Consider the following 22912-nt stretch of genomic DNA (forward strand, 5'->3'; position numbering starts at 1 on the left):
AAGAAAGTGCAGCTTCATCATGTTTTGAGGATTAATGCAATTGTGGAAACCAGTCAGACGTCTATCTTTTAGATTCCAGAAGTCAGCCTCAAAGAAACTTGGCAGCAACTTTATACTTGCTGAGTGTAAAAACCCCTGCCCTAATTTCCAGACAGGTTAAACGCTTGTGTATCAATCAAAGAGACACACTGCTGGCTCACGTCAGTTCCCACGCATGCCTGCTCCTCCAATGGCGTGAGGCTGAATAAACCATTGTTCACTGGCGCTGTGACAGGAAGTTGCCTGTGATGTATCCATGTGTTGTAAGACTATAGAAAGACAGCTGCAGGTGCTTTGGCACAGGCATCAATCCAAGCATTTCTGCTCACACGCCATTCACAGAATCTGTATCAGTCATTACAGGGCTAACAGGGTCAGGGCTAAAGCCTATAATTGGGTGCAACCTGCTCCATAAGTGTTTCTGAACTATTTGGAATGTGGCCCATTTGCAACAAGCAAACAGCAGCATTTAATTTAGAGGGGTAGTTCACCCCAAATTAAAATGTACTCGCTACACTGTAAAAAATACTGGGTTCCACACAATTGGTTTGTGTTGCAACAACATGAAGGAATTAGGTTAAATTTAGGTAGATTGAATATAAAACATTTTAGTCACCCCCCCCCCCCCCAAAAAAAAAAATATATATATATATAAAGGATTATGTTGTTTAACCTCAATTAAAAAAGTAGCTTGAACAAACAGTAAATATAATTTTTTGTATTTTTTTGTCTATTTAATCATCCTTCAAACCTTTATGACTTCCTTTTTTTCCTGTTGAACACAACAAAAGATATTTTGAAAACATTTAGGAACCTGTAACTATTCACTATCATGGAAGCCAAAACCAATACAGTAAAAGCCAATGGTTACAGGTTTTCAGCATTTTTCTAAATATCTTTTTCTGTGTTCAACAGACGAAAGAAACTCGTTTACACTTTATTTTGATGGTCCATTTGAGTATTAGTAGACTGTCTGCTTAATATCTATTGATACTGCTTCTTCAACACACATTTAACTGACTTTACGAAACTTTGCTAGTAAATGTCAACTTACATTAACCCCAACCCCAACCTAACAGTCTACTTATAATCTAATGAGAATTAGTTGGCATGTAGATGCAATGTAACTTAAATTCAACCAATGAAATATCACAATAAAGCGTGACTTTTTTTTTTTTTGCAAATTTAAGTAGATTGAACAAAACAATTAAGTTGTCCACCCAAAAAAACTAAAGGATTATGTAGTTTCAGCTCAATTTAAATAAGTAGTTTGAACAAACAGTAAATGTACTGTTTTTTGAGTGTATTTAATCACCCTTCAAGACTTTGAGGTCCAAAAGAAGATATTTTGAAAACATTTAGGAGTAACCATTCATTATCATGGTACAGTAGCTAAAACAAATACAACAGAAGTCAACGGTTTTCATCATTTTTCTAAATATCTTCTTTTGTGTTCAACAGAAGAAAGAAACTCAAACAAGTTTATGACAAGTAAGTTTTGAGTGCACTATCCCTTTAAATGTCCAAATGTTAGATGTTTCCATATCGGAGTGTGATATAAATAGTGGCTTTGTTTGGCTAGAAGGGCTGCTTCTTTTCTCTTTTGAGGGCAACATGTGCTCAGACAAGCAAACCCAGTTCTGCTCCTTTAGTCCTTCAGCCAGATTTACGGACCTCAACGCAAATACTTCCCAGGGCACAGGAATAACAGATGGACCGTCACCCATCCTTGGCATCTCAAACGTACCGTATAAAGCTCAAGTTTACTACTTAGGCTAGTCATTCGCCAGTGGATAATAAGACTGGAAGGAAAATCAAACCATTAAAATAAGTGAAGAACTTGAACTCTCAATGATGAAGACACACACCCAGGTAAAGATTGGGCAAATTCATATTCATAATCAGCATATCGAGTGTTTTGGACTTGATTTCAGTTATCATATTTAAGGACACACCAACAAAACATCAGGAGCAACTAAGGAGACAACGAGACATCTTGGGTTTCCGAATGAAGAAGCTGTCATCAAAACAATCAGATTTCAATGTAAGTCAGTGAAACAAGCATTGACATACGATAAATGCCATATTTTTTGAGTATCTTTGATTTATTTCCACAGAGCAAGACGGCATCTCTAAAAGAGAAGATTAAGAAGAAGTATGATGACATGAAGAGGGTTTTGGACGAGGATCTGAGAATTACATTTAGTCAGTTGGATATTGAGAGCGAGGCCATTGAGAGAACGGTTGAAGACAGCATTGAGAATTGTTACCAGCTCACGCAGGAAATCGATCAGCAGCTCGCTGAACTGACGGCACAGATGGAGGAAGACCAGCGTCAGGGTCAAGAGAAGGTGCACTTTCTGTACTGAATGCTGTCTTGGAATAGCCAAAGTTTCCATATTTTGTTTTTCATTTATTTGTGAATGTGGATTGCATCATGTGACCTTGATCTCTGCTCTGTCATCTTTTGATGTTGAAAATTCAACTGTGCAGTTTAGTAAAGTGACTTTTATTGACATTTTAGTAGTTAGAAATAATATAATGGATAAGTCGCTTGACCGAGCCCCAGGTCAGTTGGTATTTCTGTGTGGAGTTTACATGTTCTCCCTACATGTTTGCGTGGGCTAGTCCAAAGACATGCACTATAGGTGAATTGAATAAGCTAAATTGTCCGTAGTGTATGTGTGTGAATGCGAGTGTGTATGGGTGTGTCCAAGTGTTGGGTTGCAGCTGGAAGGGCATCCCCTGCATAAAACATATGCTGGATAAGTTGGCAGATCATTCCACTTTGGTGACCCCTGATTAATAAAGGAACTAAGCCGAAAAGAAAATGATTGAATAAGAGATAATATATAGAGAAATAAGCGTGTAAAATAACAGAAAATGTACTGGCAGTTTTTGTAGCATAATATACACCAATCCAGACAATATATCACTTTAAACTATTAGAAATGTTAATAAAATTCACTTAAAAGTTAAAAGTTGTTGGAAGAAAGATCAAGGTCCCATAATCCAATTCAAAAGCATAAATAAACTGGGGAAAATAAAAACAAGAATCGCAAAATACGGGAAACAGCTCGTTTAGAAATAGTTTTTTACAGTGAAGATAGTAAATAAATGCTTTAGGTTTTAACCCAAGTTGTTCTTTTAATTCCAATTGAATGTACAAATTTGATTTTATAAATTTCAAGCAAACAACTGCACTTTAACAACTGAAAGATCTTTTAAAATAATATTGTTCAGCATTGTTATTGATTTATTAACTTATATTCATGACGAAAACATGGTACAAATGTATAGTCAGCTGAAATATTAAGTAAATGTATAATCATAAAAAATATTAATCAACTAAATCTATTTTAACATTGGTACTTATGATAATTTTTTCCTAAACAGCAAATTACCATATTAAAACTGATTTCTGAAGGCACGTTGAACTGCTGAAAATGCAGCTTTGCATCACAGATATAAGTTCAATTGTTAAACATAGAAAACATTTGTTTTAAAATTAATTTTATGATTTTTTTTTATAATATTGCTTTTTTAAAGATTTTTTAAACAAATACACATAGCCTTGGTGTTCATAAGAGACTTATAATCATGAAAAACCTTTAAGCACATTTATATTTATATATACATTTATTTAAAAGTGTTGGGTCATTTTATTTAGTTTTTAAGAAAATTATTCTGTTCATCAAGGCAGCATTTATTTAATGTAAAAAAAAAGGTTAAATACCTATTTATTAAATATTTATTTATTACTTTTTGCATGTAGTTTAAAATGAAATTATTACTTAAGTCATTCATTCATTCATTCATTTTCTTTTCTGCTTAGTCCCTTTATTAATCTGGGCTCGCCACAGCAGAATGAACTGCCAACTTATCCAGCATATGTTTTACGCAGCGGATGCCCTTCCAGCTGCAACCCAATCACTGGGAAACACTCATACACTCTCATTTACACACATACACTACGGCAAATTTAGTTTACCCAGTTCACCTATAGCACATGTCTTTGTACTGTGGGGGAAACCGGAGCACTCGGCGGAAACCCACGCAACCACGGGGAAAGCATGCGAACTCCACACAGAAATGCCAACTGACGCAGCCGAGGCTCAAACCAGCGACCTTCTTGCTGTGGATAAGCTTATTTTAAAACATTTCAAAATCCTACTGACTCCAAACTTTTGACCGGTAGTGTATATTTTTAGCACGTTTCACAATAATCATTGATTCAAAGCAGCTTTAAAAAAGTGCACATTATTGCGTTACAATCAAAACCAGAAAAGGTAAGATTATTAGTTACTTATTAATATGTAAATGTTATCACGCTTTGTGCAGTTTGTCATTAATTTGACAGTCATCATCTTGTCTGTCTTAATTTTCCTTCTCTTTTTGTATCATTGTTTTATATTTATTTAATTTTTCTTTACAGATGTCTGAGATAGAAGAAAGGTAAGTAGAGTTGCACTTTTGGGAATTTTACATGTGCGTGAATTCAGCCACACCAAGATTACTGACACAGTTTGTTTATTTATTTTTCAACCTTCATGACGTAGGCTTTCCCGTGGCATGAATGAAAAGCTATTAAACTGCCAAACTTGAAATCAAGCATGCAGTCTGATCTCTGCACCACGTTACTTCTCGTTCATGTGGCGAAAGCATTTTTCTTCACCAATTCTTCCTCATTTAAAGGATAGCGGAGACTTTGAAGAAGACAGATCCTGAATTAATACAGCTGGACGAATTTAAAAATGAACAGCTGCTCGGATTAACCATCAACCTGCTGCTGTTTATTCGCTCTCAGGTTCCCGTCACTAAGAAACTCTTCCAAAGTTGTAAGGATCTTCACATTTCCCCACCACATTTGCTCTTTTTTTAACACCTAAAGCAAGTTCAATGATGTTTTTATTGCAACACATGCTAAACCTGTCCTGTGCTCCAGAAATTGTTTCTAAATATAGTCTAATTTCGCATTGCTTTTGGCAATTTTCAGACGCCCAAGAAGTCATTCTGGATCCTAATTCCGCTCACCCAAAGCTGATTATTTCCCCTGAAGGCGACTCTGTCACTTACACTGATACCTGGCAGGAGGTTTCGGAAAACCCCGCTCGATTTGACACCACGTTGAATGTGATTAGTCGACAGGGCTTCACGGAAGTTCGCAGCTATTGGGAGGTGGAAGTCACTGGTAAAACATACTGGGAATTAGGCCTCACATACCCTGACATCCCCAGAAAGGGCCGCGAGGAGGACTGCTGGTTGGGCCGGGGTCCTTCATCATGGTGCATTGAGTATTTTAATGACATCTACACAGCATGGCACAATGGCGTTCCCCATTTGCTGACTGATGTTGGTGGAAGACGCTTTAAGCGCATTGGCATCTTCTCCAGCACAGAGGGAGGGTTGGTTTGTTTCTTGGGGGCTGACACAATGACGCCGCTATACAGTTTTTGCGCTGGCACCTTCACAGACTTACTGTTCCAGGCTGTGTGTCCTGGGCATGACAACCAGGGAACAAATGGGAAACCACTGCTGATTTGTGACCCCTCGAAATCTGCACCAATATTGTGATGGACAGACGATGTGGACTGGCGTTGTTAAATGTAGCTGAGTTTTTATAAAAAAATAATTGGGAAATGTGTTGAGTCTGTGCTTTAATTGTGAATTGGGTTCTGTGGCTTTATTATTGGTTACTGATTTGATAGTTGTCGTAAAAACCACTGCAGAATTTAATTAGAGCAGAATCATTTAGGATTTTCAAAATTAGTCTATAGAGGACCACATTTTGGCCTGTTTTGGATAAAATAAATTCTAATTTATTTTAATTTATTCGAGTGAATTTTAAATATACAGTTATTAGCCCTCCTGAATTATTATCTGTGTATATTTGTTTCAGCCCATTTTCTGTTTAACAGAAAAAGTTTTTTTTTTCAACACATTTCTAAGCATAATAGTTTTAATAACTCATTTCTAATAACTGATTTCTTTTATCTTTGCCATGATGACAGTAAATAATATTTGACTAGAAAATTTTCCAGATAGTAGTGTTCAGCTTAAAATGTCATTTAAAGGCTTATCTAGGTTATTTAGACAAGTTATAGGGTAATTAGGCAAGTATAATTGTATAATGATGGTTTGTTCTGTAGACAGTCGATATATTGCTTAAGGGGGCTAATTATATTGACCTTAAAAATAATAATTTAAAAATAAAACAAATATGATTTTCTCCATATACAGTGCTCAGCATAACTGAGTACACCTTATTCTGAAAATGAATATTTTTATCCATTTCTCAGTGAATATGGGTAATATATATTGGTGCATTTTAACAAAACAGATTTATTAAACAGATATATTTATTCACAGAACATCTTTAGCAATGGTTAGATAATACATTTAAATTCATGCAAAATATTGCAAATAAAAAAAATTACAAACTACATTTAAACTAAATTTGATATCTTTTTTGTTTCTCTTAAATTTTGCAATTTTTGAAAATATGTGTAATATTTTTTTATAACAAATTTGTGTACTAGTTTTCGCAAGATATTTTGTTAGATAAGCTCCAAATTTGGCTTCAGTACTGACTAATCTAATGTATCTGCACAAATATAATATTGTAAAGCATCCTATAGATAGCATCCTATATTGTGGGGCTGTACTCGTATATCCTGAGCAATATCTATATATATATATATATATATATATATATATATATATATATATATATATATATATATATATATATATATATATACTGTATATATAAGGTTAAGAGACCACTTGAAAATTCTCCAAGTGTTTACTAGATGTTTATACAGCACCTACAGTATATTTACTAGCTATGATTTTGAGTAAAACTGCTTTATTTTATAAAGTTCTGATAATGTTTTCTACGTTTATACTAGAATTTAGTTATTTAAATATTTTCTGGGCAGTTAGAATTTTTTTTTGTTTTTTTTTGTTCAGGGTTAGTCATTGTATAACAGTGGTTTAGTCTACAGAACATTAAAAAAAATAAATATAGTTAAAAGTGGCTAATAATATTGACTTTACAAGTCAAAACTGCTTTTATTCTAGCCGAAATAAAACAGATGACTTAAGAAAAAATATTTTAAGACATACTGTGAAAATGTCCTTGCTTTGTTAAACATTATTTGGGAAATATTTAAAAAGAAAACAAAAATTCAACGGGGGGCTAATCATTCTGACTTCAACTGTGTATATTGAAAAAATGAATGAATAAATTTCTATATTCATCAGTAATGGATTAAATTAATTACATCACACACATTTCTAATTCAAATTACACACATGATTTCTAATTCAAATACAGCCTGTACTTACATACTATCTATTACTGAGTCCTCAAACTAAATTCCACAATCATTTCCACAAAAATATTAAGCTGGCTTAATGTTTCTCAAGCACTCAATCAACATATAAGAATGATTTCTGAAGGATTATCAAACACTGAAACCTGGAGTAATGATGCTGAAAAGTCCATTTCATTTGGCTCAATAAATTAAATATTTAAAAATCTAAAAATAAAATTCACTTAAATTGTAATAATATTTCACAGCAATTACTGCTTTTACTATTTTGATTTTAATAGTTGAACTGTTTTTGAATACCAGTATAAAATAACTACTTAAAACATACACATACACACAAGATCAATAAAATCTTTTAATACAATAAAATTGGTCTTACAAAAGCATTCATTTGAAGTCATTTAAACAAAAAGCCCCACTTTATACAATGTAATAGTGACACATTGTAAACAAAAAATGTCAAGGCACTTGTTCCAAAAATATTCAATATTTTTGCTTTTCTATAAACATTACTATCATCACTGTAAAGCAGATCAGTTTTAAAACAGTATTTCATCAAATGAAAAGTAAAGTCTTTCAAAGCAAGTGGATCTACATCGTTAGATATAGTTGGAGCACATCATGCATAAAACAAGTCTAGTGGCAGTCATCTGGTGCACAGGCTGGCAGATTCAGTGTGTGATCTGAATGAACAATCAATAAGTGAGAATGAAAAATACAGAAAGAACCGAAAGAAAAGGAAAACCCATTAGACAACGAGCTCTGAAAAAATCAAATCCTACCGTTAAGGTTAAAACCGCACATTACTGTAGGTCAGATGGATGAAATATGGTAAAAATGCTCACCGGTAATATAATAGCTGCCTTTGTAGATCATAGACGGATTCAGCACTAAACATAATTAAACACCGCATGAACAGGCTACATGCATGCAGATGTAAATTCGTTTTTTTTTTTTACTCAGACAGAATAGCTTTTAAAACAGGCAGGTGTCAGCATTACTTCACTATTTGCCACTCCATTTCCATTCATGTCCTTTCTTTGACCCCCTTTGAAGGGCGTTCTGGAAGAACCAAACAAAACCAAACTAAAATGGCCGTTTATGCTTGAGGTGTTTTTCCTTTTATAGATATTATAATAAAAAGAACAACAGCAAAGGATTTGTGTGCTATATCTTTGTTAAAAACTCTTACAGTATATATATATATATATATATATATTTTATTGAGGTCCATGAGGGCTTTATTTATTTATGTAAGGTAAAAGTGGCAGCAAACTTTCAAATTTGGCAAGGCAACATTGATATTTGACACCGCCAGCTGACAAAGAGCAAATGAAATGCCACATCTGTGTTTTCTGAAATACTATGAACATGTACTGAGAAGGCAGTGAACTTGAACAGTGCGTAGCACAGAGAAATACCTTTTCGGTGCCTGTATGCCCAGCATAACAACAAAAAACTGCTTTCAAACACACACACACAAACTTCCAGCTGGGGATCATTCCCTGAATGTTGAATGTCGAGTCGTTCGGTCAGTCAGCAGTCAGTCGTTATGCACTTGATGAGTTTCTTCTTGCCTGCCATCCTGTGATGCGCACCGCTTCAAAACACTGCTTACATTTATGTAAAAAGATTTAGCTCAAGTATATTCGACTGAGGATTCCCTCCTTATGGCGGATCAGTGACAAAAAAGGATAACGGTTGGGTTAATATTTACTGTTAAAACAAAACAAATGAAAAGTGTGCTACTGTAAAGTTCTGCTGTGTAGTGAGAAAAAGCAGACAGGGCTCTGCGTGCGAATGTGGTCAACTTGGTTCAGTTGAAGTAGAGCTCTTTAGTCAACATGGACACCACGCAGGGTATCTGTTTCTTCTCGCTGAAACGAGGGTCCTCCGACCAGGACTCGAAACTGGTGGCCACCATGTAGTTGACCCGCGTGAGGATCTGCATGATCTCTAGTTGCTTGCCGAACTCACTGAGAACATTGCAAAGGGCCTGGACGAACCAGGAGCCTCGGCCCGGATTCCTCCACGAGTAGTAACCTGTCAAAACGTGTGTAACACTGTTAGTTTACTTCATGGTCTTCATCCCAGTGAGTCTTCCATATTTCACACCTATCTCCCACCTCCCTCCCGTTTTGTTATTTCTCCCGAAAAACACCCATAAATCCAACCACCTCCTCCTTAAAAAGTCTCCCGTATTTCACACCTATCCCCTGCCACCCTCCCGTTTTGTTAGTTCTCCCAGAAAACTCCCATAATTCCACCCCCCTCCTCCCCAAAACCCGCCTAGTCCTTAACTTTTTGGTACAGTCTCCAACTCCAATTTGTTTAATGCAAAGGTAGTTCCAGTCAGGTTTTTTATCAGTTAGAAATAAACATGTATACCTTAAACAATAGAAGTAACCATAGTCAATCAGTGACACTAGCTGGAGATTTTCCTGTCATCTCGAGAACTGCAAAGTTAACCAGGGAACCTCCAAAAGTTTTGCGAATAAGTACCTAATACATGTTACTACTGTTTGAGCTATTAGATATGCCCGTGTCATTTACATGCCCAATTTCTCTCGTGTGCGCTCTCTTACTGACTCTGCCTGTGATGAATTCAAAGTGGGGAGGTCTAACATGTTATAACTGGTGTAAATTCGGCCAAATATTGTGCTGCCAAAATTTTATTAGTTTTAACTTGTCAAAACTTTGGCAGTTGATCATAGAATAATTGGGATAATTAATGGCTTGCTGTGTGTTAAGTTATTCTAAATGAACAAAGTGAAGGCAAAGAACCACCTGACTCGAACCAAAGTGCATTTAAAATACTTTAATGAATGGCAAACTGTTGATTATCCCTTATGACATGTATGTTTATGACATGATGTTACAATATTTTTACCCAGGGCTGAGCAACCATGCCTGTTTCAGATTCACATAATACAGTGTTTCTAAACCACGATCCTGCAAAATATTCATAGCTGCGTCTGAAATCGCCTACTACTCAGTAGGTACTACATTTGAATTTAAATGTACTACTGGACTTTTAGAAACATTTGTTCTATACAGTATGAATGTGAGTAGTATGAATGGAACTCAGACATACTACATCTGCCATTTTGTCATCATCATGTGACCTACCCACATCAGTTGCATTGCTTCACTCCTATTCATGAATTCTCTTGTGGTGCATCATGAGATAGCATGGCGTCCATCGGATGCGCACATCAGAATCTCTCCGGAAGTAGTAGGTCATCCGGGTACTTCTTGTATTTTGAATTTTATTCGGACGTACTACTCAGCTCTCATACTGTTTTTAGAGTACTAGATAGTATGGAAGTACGGGATTTCCGACGCAGCCCATGCCTCTTTAACCAAACACACCTGATTCAGATCATCAGCTCGTTAGCAGAGACTGAAAGTCTTGTAACGTGTGACAGGCAAAGGAAACATCTAAAACATGCAGTGTTGGTGGTCCTCCAGGAACATGGTTAAGAAACACTGACATAATACATATAAGACTTGATAAAAATATATTACATTCTGTCTCGTCTGGCTATCTTTTCATTTTATGCCTATTTTGCCAGCATATAAAACACATTCTCTTTTAGCCAATTCTGTACATTTTATAGAGAAGCTATTAACTTTATGAAGCACAAGAATAATTAACTGTGCATGAAAACCAGGGGACAAATGGGAAACCACTGCTGATTTGTGATCCCTTGAAGTCTGCACCAATCTTGTGATGGACAGATGATGTGGGCTGGGGTCAGGTTGTTAAATGTAACTGTGTTTTTATAAAAAAAAAAATCATTGGGAAATGTGTTGAGACTGTGCTTTAGTTGTGAACTCGGGGAAATGTACTGCAGAACTTAATTGGAGGAGGATCATTTAAGATTCTCAAAATTAATTTGACAAGACCACATTTTGGCTTGTTTTGGATAAAATAAATAGAAATCTGTTTTAGTTTATTTGTGTGTATTTTATTTATATACACACACATTTTATAGAGAAGCTATTAACTTTACAAAGCACAAGAATAATTAACTGTAATTCAGTTGCTGTTTAACATGATAATCAACACAACACCCCTCCAAATGTTTTTTTTTTCACTTTTTTTAATGTGTGAATTTAAATACTAATTCTTAAAAGCAGCAAGATTTTTTATTTGCATGATATATGCTTTGACTACATACACTGTACAAAATGCCAGTGATATTAATGGTAAAAACTATACCTAATGAATGAATGTTGACAAAAAAGTCAGAAAGATAACCCATTTTTTTTGTTATAATCCACTGCATTCCACTGTTCATTAATTAGATCAGTGGTTCCCAAAGGGAAGGTCGTGAGACAATAGGGACAAGGGGGGGGATTCCAAAAATATCATATATTATTAAACTATTAGTAAACAAAGCCATAAACTATTACCATACTTTATCAATAACCTGCAGAAGATAAAAAATAGTGTTTAATAAAACATGCCTAAAAAACAACATGCAAATAGCCATTAGCTTTTCAATTGTTCTTTCATTGGATTGGGACCCCTGGGGTTATTACGCTATATATTAATGACCTAGCGGTCGTGTTAGTTGCAGCAGATTGATTTCACGGCACAATGTTAAATTTTGACACCTTCACGGCACCCACGTACATTAAAAATAAAGGCCACAACTGAACATAGGACAATCTCCAAGTGGCGGTCTCAAAAATTAAACCAAGAATAGTCTTGTGCTGTAAATATTGCCCACCATTCTCATTAAGTGAGGTTAATATTAAATTAAATGAATAATGACTATAAAAAATAAGTTGTTAGACCGTTGCACTTTTTTGTCTTGTCAATATGCTCGTTTAATATAGTTCCTATTGGTGTGTGCACACTGTATGTTTATAACCACCTCCGAGGATGGTGGGGGTCGCGAGACACTTAAATTGTCATTTTGGGGGTCGCGAGCTGGAAAGTTAGGAAACCCCTGAATTAGATGAGCGGATCAGAGTGTGTGCATTCAGCCATATTACTGGCATAGTAGACCTGTTGAGTTTCTGTTAGTGTCAAGGAAAGAAGGATGTGAAAACAAATCTACATTCTGTATCATTTTTATCTTTAAAATGTAAAAATGTCATACTTTTAATTTAAATATAACAATTTAAAATGGGGGATAATTTTAATAGTTCTTTTCTATTGTAATTATTATTTAATGTAGTGATAAATTGATCCATACTAATCAAGCTACATTTTATTGTGTGCAGGTCTCGAAGACAACTCTTTTGAGACAAGAAAAAAGGTTACCTGGCACAGTTGAGTACGCAAACAAGAAGTCTGCTTCCACTGGAATCTTGTGTCTTGGATTGGCATCTGTCTCTATTGTGTCATTGGGCGGTCCCGAGTCAGTCTGTACTCCATCGTCAAACTCCGAACCCCGACAGGCCTGCCAGTAAACACACAACGCCATGTCAATACCCGCCTAAAGTGCACTTTAAAAAAGGTAGGTTCACCCCGACTGAAATAGCATTAAAACAATAGACACCGTCGTATGTAGGTGCTCCATTTTCTCCTCCTTCACATCTTCCTCATCCTCCTCTCTCCTCCCCAAATCCTCCTGTGGCCCTGCTCCTCTTACCTGGATGAAAAAGAGCTTGGGCTTGCCCACGAGGCTCTTGCACACGTCTCCTTTGAAGAGCGAGGTCATGGTCTTGATGGGCATTGCTCCATCTGTTCCGTAAATCATGCCCTCCTCGCCGTGGCTCAGCAAGATGCAGGCGAAGCAGGAGCTGTCGCTGTGGTCCTCTTCTGACACTGAAACGCATACAGGTTACATACAGTTGAAGTCAGAATTATTAGCCTTCCTGTGAATTTTCTTTTTCAAATATTTCCCAAATGATGTTTAACAGAACAAGGAATTTTTCACAGTAATTCCCATATTTTTTTCTTCGGAAGAAAGTCTTATGTGTTTTATTTCGGCTAAAATAAAAGCAGTTTTTATTTTTTTTAAACCATTTTTCGGGCAATATTATTACCCTCCTTAAGCAATATTTTTTTTAAACAGAAATTGGGGAAATACATATACAGGAATAATTTAGGAGGGCTAATAATTCTGACTTCAATTGAATGTCAGAAGAAAACTCCCCCATTGACTTCTATAGAATTTCATTCTTTTATACTATGTTAAGTCACTCTGCTGCCACCTATTTTTTATTGACCAAAATTACTAAAAAGTTATACCTTATCTAAAAAATTTATTTGCAGTCTTTAACACATCTTTACATTTTTTTTTAATCTTTGTTTAAATGTGTTATTAGCCAAACAGTCAATGTTTCCTACTGACTTCCATAGAATTTATTTCTTTCATACAATGAAGTCAGTAGGAAACATTGACTGTTAATAACATTTAACCAAAGATTTAAAAAACCCGAAGATGTGTTAAAGATGGCAAATTTCATTTTAGGCGAACTATAACTTTTTAGTAATTTGGGTCACTAAAATGTAATGGGGAGGGAGAAGCGCTTAACCCCTTTGTGCTCTTTATTTAAAGTCTTTTGTCTCCACCACATAGTTTAGTAATCAAATTATAACCCAAAAGTTTAATTCATCCTGTGAAAACTATTTTAAAATTGGATATTGTGTTATGGCAGCACAGTGGCGCAGTGGGTAGCACAATCTCCTCACAGCAAGAAGGCTGTTGGCATTTCTGTGTGGATTGTGCATGTTCTCCCTGTGTTCACATGGGTTTACTCTGGTTTCCCCCACAAGTGCAAAAACGTGGTATAGGTGTGGTATAGGTGAATAGGCTAAATTGTCTGTGGTGTATGTGTGTGAGTGTGTGGATGTTTCCCAGTGATGGGTTGCAGCTGGAAGGGCATCCACTGCGCAAAAATATGCTGGATAAGTTGCCGGTTCATTCCGGAATTGGATAAAGGATTATGAGGGCAAATGCATTTTTACAAAATCATTCATAAAAAGCACAGCATAAATAAAAATAACAAGAGTATATTTTGATATGTTGGCTTTAAAAAACAGTTTTCATAGTACAACATTTAAAACTACATATTTTATAATAAAGCTGTTTTGTAATCTTGACGAAACTGTTAAAAAATGCTGGATGCTAAAAGTTTCACCTTTAAGGTTTCTGTTTTGTAATAGAATTGCTATTGTGACTCAAATTGGTTCATTTTTGACTAAAATTTGTTCATTTTTGACATGTTTGATACAGTATGTCTATCACCCAGTGGCTATTTTTTGATGTTTAATGCAAGTATAAAATCTCATAGGAATTTTGGTGAAATCAACTTTAAATTTGGACTTCAAAATTTCAAAAAGGCTTCAATTTCTGCAACATTTAAGGTTTGGGTTTTAATTTTTGAATTTTCTCTTGTCTATACAAAATATTTAATTAAAAAGGTCACATTTTAAATTCCAAAAAGTTAAGATGAGTTAATACATTAGCTAACTAATAATTCGCAATACTTTTGTCACAGTGTTTATTTTTGGAAATGTTACTTAATAAAAACTACAATTTTTTTCTCTAAACCTAAACAAACGGCTAATTTGACCAAGTACCACCCAGAGACATCACAGTTGTCATCAATTCCCCTACAGCAATGGTGTCCAAACTCAGTCGTGGAGGGCCGGTGTCCTGCATAATAGCTCCAACTACCTTCAACATGCCTCCCTGAAGATTCTAGTATACCCAGAAAGAGCTTAATTAGCTGGTTCAGGTGTGTTTAATTGGGGTTGGAACTAAAATATGCAGGACACCGGCCCTCAATGACCGAGTTTGGACACCCCTGCCCTACAGTACAATGATAGAAATTGCGTAAACATCTCTGGGATGTGTTTTAAAGAGTCAATACGCTAAACTACACATACTGTAAAAAAAATGTTGGGTTCCACACAGCCGATTTGTGTTGGGACAGCATGAAGGAATTAAGTTAGCTGATTTGTTTTTACAAATTTAAGTGGATTGAATATAAAACAATTAAGTTGTCCTCAAAAAAACCCTCAAGAATTGTGTTGTTTGAGCTCTTTGTAAATAAGTACTTTGAACAAACAGCAAACATAATTTTTTTGAGTGCATACTTTTAAAAGTTTATTTGATTTTCATTTATTGATGATTATGTCCCCCATATTGCTGGGTAGTTAGTGAACTGAGAAAGGTTCACTGGGTTTTTGAAACTTTACACAAACAACTATCATCAAAACAACATACACAATGATGCAATCTTCCAGGCAATCAATAAGGCAGTCCAACCACATTCTGCAAATGTTCCGTAACTAGTTTCAGATTTTTCGCTCTTACTGATATATGATCCCCACATATGTTCTTACAATTTTAACAAAACAGTTTCCCAGCAGAATTATGTAAGCCTCATTAGCCAATCACATTTGTGATTTTGATGCTCTGGGGTGAACAGAGATATTTTAGTCACTCACCTGCTTTAAGTAGCCGCTCCATATTCCTACAGGTCTGATCGTTGTAGATTGCAACATCAAAACCCAAGCTTTTAAAGCACTTGAAAAGCTCTCCAGCATCTCGATCTGTGCCATTACGTACATTCATCCCTTCAAAATAAAGCACAAAGGTTGACATTAGTGTAACTGAGCATGAATGGTGAACGTTTGAAAAACAAGGTGCTTTAAGTAGATAAGCTTTCCTTATTCATAGTCCAAAGACTCTTCAAACTTTTCATAATTATGAATAAATCTCAAAATCATCATAAAAAAATATATATAACAAATCACTGATAAAAGTTGTTTATGTTGATGAGAAATCTTTAAATAATGCAGAATGGTCAATAAAATAAATAATAATTAGTCATTAAAATATTATGAAAACTTACTGTAACAAATTTAGCAGTTTTTATGTAACAAATCAAGTTATTTAACATGTTTTCAGAAGAACAAGAAATATTTTGGCATCAAAATAAATGGCACGTCTATGCGGAATGTTGAAAAAATATATATATTTTTTTGTTATGTAAAGGAAATATTTGCACTATTATAACCCCAGTAAAATACAAAACGTAATAAATTCAAATAATTTTCATTAGAAAAAAATCTAATAAAATGTCGATATCAACAACAGAAGTCATTGCAAAACTGTGGATTTGGATTTGAATTGTTTCAATACAACTACTAACACTACTACACTACTACTTCACTGTAAAAAAATCCTGGTTGCCTTAAATTTTTAAGCTGAATCAAACTAATTCTATCAATGAACTTATATTATGTTAAACCGACTTAAAACAGCTTGTGTAACTCATAAAATTAAGTTAGAACATGATTAACAAGTTACAATGACCTAAAAACATATGCTGTCAGGACTAATTGATCATATAATTTTTTACAGTGTACTACTACTACTACTACTACTACTAATAATAATAAGATCAAATATTATATCCAAATTTACTCAAATAATATTTATTATTATTATCATCACCTCAAAGAACAGCAAAATGTACCAATTTCAGCTATTTGTAATGGATTTCCACATTAACTCATTTCGCAAATCACTATCGATTGTACAACATACAGTAAGATCATGAGATAAGGATGAAGACTCACCTGTCTTTTCATCAAAGTTCTTGTTATTGATGATGATGCACTTGCCGACACGCTGGTGGCTCATCTTATACTGGAATGTTGGTGAAACAATCCTGTAATGGCTTTCAGATTCCCCTTTTTCCTGCAACTTGCCATCATTCTTCTTACTGAGAGACAGAGACAACAGTTAACCAAACTACTACAGTAAAAAATAAAAAAAACTTCCTCCATCCCATACTGTACTTCCCCAAATAGGCTGTTCTAAGCATCATTAGGTATAAACTAATAAATAACTCCTCTGTCAGTAGATAACCAACCAAACCTCAAGCAAAACCCATCCAATGCCAGTCAAAGAACCAGGAAATCCAGGCTTGTGAACACAATTAAATCCTCTTATTGATCATAATACTAGCTTTTCTCAACCTTCACGATGTCCTAAAGAGAAATTAATCCACATGCCTGATGCAGAAATCTCACAGATGTCTCACATTGTCGAATTTCCAAAGGATCCGTCCAGATCAGTAGGCCACTGGATGTACAATATGTGCCAGTATTCCAGAAGAGCCTAGTCATCACGTTAGCCAACCACAACAATGGGCTCCTGCCTATACACTCTCTCCCACTCATGAACAGTACAGCGAATCACAGTTGTCCCATGTGATGCGGGCCATCAATCCCCCCCCCCTGTAACTCCCCCTTTAACTAGACTCAACCTCATAACCCATCTGAGCACTCTCCTACCTGGGCTCTTCATTAAACGGTACGCCACTCTGCATTGAAACGTGTTGCTCTTCCTTCCAGATCTGCAGAATTAACCCCAAATTTAAGCGTGGATTTTTTTTTTCCGTTTGGTGTGGTGTGGTGTGGTGTGTGCTGGGATCCTGACATGCTCTATACTCTATAAAGAGTGGAGCGGTGGCTCCGCTGGGCAGGGGCGGCGCACGCTACCTGAGTCAGCACACACGCCAGAGTCCCCAGAGCTTTCCAAAGGCCTATTCAAAAGCCCTCCGCCAGGGTCATGCAGGACACCAGCACACCTCAATTCACAAACATACTAGCATACTAACATACTAGGCCTATTACAGTATATAGAGCAAGCACACTTCATAGTGTCAAACAAGAAGTCACTAAATGTACATTTCTACACTGCTATTTGTGAAGGAACTAAATTTGGCAATTATAAATATGCAGGAACTTTCCTATTAATGAGCTCGAATATTATTTTCAATCAAAAGTTATTGTAAACATCCCAAAACGCATTCAAATGCACTTGATGTGAGGCAAGCCTTAGTTTGTTGGTCATTTACAAATAGGACTGTGGCACCACCTTGTGTATAACAAAAATAAATTCAAATTCTGTCCTTATTTGCTCAACCTTGTGTCATTCCTAGCCCATAAGGAATTTGTTTGTTGTATAGAAGACAAATAAAGACATTTTATTTTAATCAGAGAGTTCTTTCCCCCTTCTGAATGCCTGGTAACCTCAAAATGTCCATAAAGAAAAAATAAATCCAAATAAATCAAGTGGCTTATGCCAAGATTTATGAATAGACAGTCACACTCCTTTTATATAACGAATTGAATTTAGACTTTAAGTCACATGTAAATATTGGTCAGTGAAAAATTTTTGCAGTTCAAAATTGGTCATGGAAGATCAAGACACTCGTTCTTCCATATGAAAGAATGAGTTTAGTTCTTGTGTGTAAACCAGGTACTTTTGGGCTTCTGTTCAATGCTTATATGTAAACAAAAGCCAAAGTTAAATCTGTTCATGTTAGACAAAGCTCATGAATTAAACCACTCAATACATTCATTCTTTTCAGCTCTCATTCACACACACCTATAGCGCATGTCTTTGGACTTGTGGGGGAAACCGGAGCACCCGGAGGAAAAACACATGCCTCGGAGAATGCGGAGAACATGCAAACTCCACACAGAAATGCCAACTGACCCAGCCGAGACTCGAACCAGTGACCTTCTTGCTGTGAGGTGACAGCGCTACCCAATGCGCCACTGCATCGCCCCCCCCCCCCACCCTATTTAAAATACTTTTGATGGAAAGATGGACAAAATGTGTCTTTATTTGTATTATTAATATAATTCTGATGAGTTTAGAATGACATGAGGATGGATAAATAATGCAGAATAATTTAATGAAAATTTATTTTTATTATTTGCGCTGATGGTGTAGTGGTTAAAGCGTCAACAGTGTTCACAGCGACTTGAGTTTGATTTCTGCCTCAAGGTCCTATGCCGATTCTTTCCCTCTCTCTGCTCCCCACGCTTTCCTGTCAATACTCTCTACTGTCCTATCCATTAAAGGTGAAAACCCCCAAAAAATGATTAGAATTTTTTTTTTTTTTTGGACAGAACTAAACTGCAAAAAAAAATTTCTTACTTAGATTCTTTTGTCTTGTTTCTAGTCCAAATATCTAAAATTAATAAATCAAAAAGCATTTTCTAGAATTGCTTTGTTTTTAAGAAATAATATTAAAAAATAATAAATCGTAAATCAAAATTAAGTGACTTTTCCCTTTTAAACAAGCCAAATAATCTGCCAATGAGACAATCTAAATAATCTCGTTTTACGTTTTCACATAAGATAATTTTGCTTACCCCACTGGCAGATTAATTTGCTTGTTTTAAGGAAAAACTCACTTAATTTGAAATATTCTTACAAGGCACTATGTTTTGCTTGTCTAGAAAATGCTTCTTGATTTAGGAATTTTTAGATATTTAGACTAGAAACAAGACAAACAAATCGAAGTAAGAAAAGCATTTTTTTGCAGTGTAACCTTTTAAAGTCAGTGTAATACACAAGGTGACACTACTCAACTACTCACTGAATTCTGTGCCCTGGCAAAGTTCTACCATCATAAATAAAGTCCAGATACAATGTAAGAAATTCATTCAGCTGAATTTTCTTGAAAGGCATAAATCACTATATTAAATAGTTGGTCTGCAATAAATGGATCCTCTAGACAAAATGTCAAAAATGCAAACCGTAGATGTTCACGGGCAGCAAGTGAAACCCACAGGCTGACAATATGCAAATGTGTTACAGAAGTAAATCTGAGATTGTTTTGGCAGTTCAGAATTGATTCTCTCTTTTGGGAGACAATTAACTAAATTAAATTAAACCTTTTTTTTTTTTTAGAACTTTTTACATTCGCAAACAGCTACACTACATGCTGCATAAAAGGTAATGTTTAAAGAAAGCATAATTATAGGGCATTTAAGAAAAACAGGTTAGGTCACTATTCATGCTATCTGCACATTGATTGAATGGATTACATAGAAAAAAACTGTCTTACAATTTGCCAAAAAGCTTAAATCTCCCTTTGCGGTCAGGTTTTGCATCAGTCATGTCTCCTTCTCCGTAATTCTCTTGGTCCTCCTCCAACACCTCATTCTCACAAGCAAGAGCTTCTTGATCCATTCTAGAGCAACAATAAAAATAATGTCATTGATCGTTAACACAAGGTCACGTATAGGGAAATAAAGCTTAAAAACTATTAAAGAAATTAGTGTATCTTCAGACCATGCCCGCAAAATAGTATGGAATTCAAGTCTAATAATCTGATTGCACAAAACAACTTGTATACTGTATATGTATACGGCAAAAAATGCTCAAGTTTATATCTCCTCAACACTTTATCTTAATCATACAATCAGTATGGTTTTTGATAAGACAACCATGCATTGATAGTACCTACAGTAGTTTTGGCACAGTGCCGTCAAAATTTACTTTATACATATCCATTTTGCATCACTATTTCTTGAGTTCGCATATTGTAACTTAAGGGAAATGTTTCACTCAAAAATGAAAATTCTGTAATCATATACTCACCCTTTTGTTTTTGACAGTTTCTGACTCTGTTCTATTAAACAATGTGTGTATGTCCGACAGCTAGCTCTCTGCAACTCTCACATGGTCACCCACTAATGCTAAACAGGACTGTGCCCGGTCAGTCCCTGGATGGGAGACCACATGGGAAAGCTTTTTAAAGCATTAAAAATCCTAGGATGTGCTTCCAAAAGAGTAGGGATTTAACCCTGGCACCCTGGCCAAATTTACCCATTGGCCTCTATCCATCATGTTCTCCTAACTATTACCGTATCATAATTGGTTTCATCACTCTGTCTTCTCTCCACCAATCAGCTGGTGTGTGGTGTGCAATAAAGCTGCTGTCACGTCTTTCAGAATGTTGCACACTGATGATAGATGGAGGAGATTCCCCCAAAAATGTATAAAGCGCTTTGAGTGTCCAGAAAAGCACTATATAAATGTAAGGAATTGTTCTTAATTATTATGTGTGTGTGTGTGTGTGTCTGTGTGTTCATGTTCTATCAAACCAAGCACTCAAACTGGTTTAGAACATATATCAAGGCTGACTAAATGATGACAGGATTTTAATTTTTGGGTGAACTATCCTTGCAAAGATGATTTCAAAATTGATTCTCTCTTTTGGGAGACAATAAACCAAATTCAATTAAACCTTGAGAACGTTTTATGTTCACAAACTGCTACACTACATCCTGCATGTAAGTTCATGTTCAAAGAAAGCATAATTATGAGGCATTTAAAAAAAAAAAACAGGTTAGGTGACTATATATGGTACCTGTACATTGATTTTGGGTCAGGTTTTGCATCTGTCACGTCTCCTTTTCCGTAATTCTCTTGGTCCTCCCCCAACACCTCATTCTCGGAAGCAAGAGCTTCTTTATTCATTCTGGAGCAACAATGAAAAAAATGTCACTGATCGTTAACACAAGGTCACGTTTAGGGAAATCAAGCTTTTAAACTATGGGGAATTTTTGACTTTTGGTATTCAAAGTAATTTCTTGACATGGCCACACCTTTCCTTACTGAGGTCTACTTGGCTAATGTAACCATACAGTAGTTTTTTAACAAAAATTGTCTGTGGGTCTTTATGGTCTCCCTCAGATATCAAATTAAGAATTGGAAACTATAAAAACACCAAGATAAAGTAGTACTGCAAATAACTGTACAATTGTTTACAGGGGGATTTCTTCAAGTAGTTGCCCTTTCCAATGCTACTGCCACTTATCATCAGTTATTAAGTAATTAAGCTTTTACTTTCACTTCATAGTGTCACCTTAACAGTATGTTTAATTACATACATTTATTAAGTAGTAATAGGTGTATAAGTTTATAGCTCGGAGAACAATTTAAACGTACGTGTTTATGTAACGTTATGAATGTTTAAGCCTATGGTTTAAGCTAAATAAGTAAGCTTTGAGACATTGTGCAGACAGGACAACCAACGGATCACTGCTAACGTTAAAGTTTTAAAGCTTAGTTGTTAAGGTCAACATACTACTACTTAAATAACAAATTATAGATGATGATAATATAATATAGAGCCATTTCCGTTTTAATAACGCTTGAATAAATAGCGAAGGAGGTCTAAAACTCTCCGAGGGTAATTTGACCAGGTTAGTACCTGTATTTTTAACAATCATTGTAATTCGCAACATTTGAATATTATTAAAGAAATATAGGCCTACACAAAGAATGAAATCATTGACGCTTCATAATGCAATCGTTAGCAATGCAACACAGGTTGATACTGTACAGTTGATGGGCTAAACAACGATGGTTTAGTTAAGCATAACATAGGCTAATGATTTCATGATATTACAGTCTTCTAACTCATTAAACTTACATTTCTGACGGATCAGCCTCAGTCTTGTATACTGCTTTTCCAAATAAACGTAGTAAGTGCTACACAGAGAAAACGAAACTACTTTCAAACCTGCGATCTTCCACTTCCAGTCTGACTCAGACATCTGTGTATTTAAAGAAACAGGCGCTTCAAAAAAATTTGCTGCGCAACTTCCTGTTAGTGTTCCCGTTTATACACAAGAATAGAGTTCGGAAACATATGAAAGTCATATATATAAACATGGTTTTAGAAATATCATATATATATGTAAAAGTAGGCTATAATACAAAATATAAAAATTATAATATAAT

General features: G+C 35.4%; 2 protein-coding genes across 3 annotated transcripts; one reads left to right on the forward strand and one right to left on the reverse strand.

Annotated features, from left to right (window-relative positions):
• Positions 1-1641: 1641 nt before the first annotated feature.
• On the forward strand, positions 1642-5743 carry si:ch211-28p3.4 (probable E3 ubiquitin-protein ligase TRIML1). 2 transcript variants are annotated; one of them, XM_056469342.1, is made up of 6 exons: positions 1642-1911; positions 2009-2083; positions 2157-2390; positions 4475-4494; positions 4735-4877; positions 5036-5743. In XM_056469342.1, the coding sequence occupies exons 1-6, from the start codon at positions 1891-1893 to the stop codon at positions 5611-5613; spliced, it is 1071 nt and encodes a 356-aa protein (XP_056325317.1). In that variant the 5' UTR covers positions 1642-1890; the 3' UTR covers positions 5614-5743. The 2 variants fall into 2 exon arrangements, with proteins under 2 accessions (XP_056325317.1, XP_056325316.1); XM_056469341.1 differs by having other exon boundaries at positions 1988-2083; positions 5036-5742.
• Positions 5744-7718: 1975 nt separating this feature from the next.
• Positions 7719-22724, reverse strand: casp7 (caspase 7, apoptosis-related cysteine peptidase). The gene is made up of 8 exons (XM_056469728.1): positions 22602-22724; positions 21534-21644; positions 20226-20351; positions 16933-17078; positions 15796-15924; positions 12986-13161; positions 12655-12793; positions 7719-9419 (listed from the first exon to the last, which is right to left on the reverse strand). The coding sequence occupies exons 2-8, from the start codon at positions 21641-21643 to the stop codon at positions 9193-9195; spliced, it is 1053 nt and encodes a 350-aa protein (XP_056325703.1). The 5' UTR covers position 21644; positions 22602-22724; the 3' UTR covers positions 7719-9192.
• Positions 22725-22912: the final 188 nt, after the last annotated feature.

This window comes from Danio aesculapii, chromosome 12, assembly GCF_903798145.1.
Source record: "Danio aesculapii chromosome 12, fDanAes4.1, whole genome shotgun sequence".
NCBI lineage: Eukaryota > Metazoa > Chordata > Actinopteri > Cypriniformes > Danionidae > Danio > Danio aesculapii.

Excerpts from the sequence above, each read along its gene's own strand:
- si:ch211-28p3.4 (XM_056469341.1), top strand. The coding sequence starts at position 1,891 with ATGATGAAGACACACACCCAG. Across the intron at positions 2,391-4,474 it reads AGCGTCAGGGTCAAGAGAAG|ATGTCTGAGATAGAAGAAAG; the intron begins GTGCACTTTCTG and ends TTTTCTTTACAG. Across the intron at positions 4,878-5,035 it reads TAAGAAACTCTTCCAAAGTT|ACGCCCAAGAAGTCATTCTG; the intron begins GTAAGGATCTTC and ends GGCAATTTTCAG.
- casp7 (XM_056469728.1), bottom strand. The coding sequence starts at position 21,643 with ATGAATAAAGAAGCTCTTGCTTCCGAGAATGAGGTGTTGGGGGAGGAC. Across the intron at positions 13,162-15,795 it reads GGAGCGGCTACTTAAAGCAG|TGTCAGAAGAGGACCACAGC; the intron begins GTGAGTGACTAA and ends TATGCGTTTCAG. Across the intron at positions 9,420-12,654 it reads TGCGTACTCAACTGTGCCAG|GTTACTACTCGTGGAGGAAT; the intron begins GTAACCTTTTTT and ends ACGTTTTGACAG.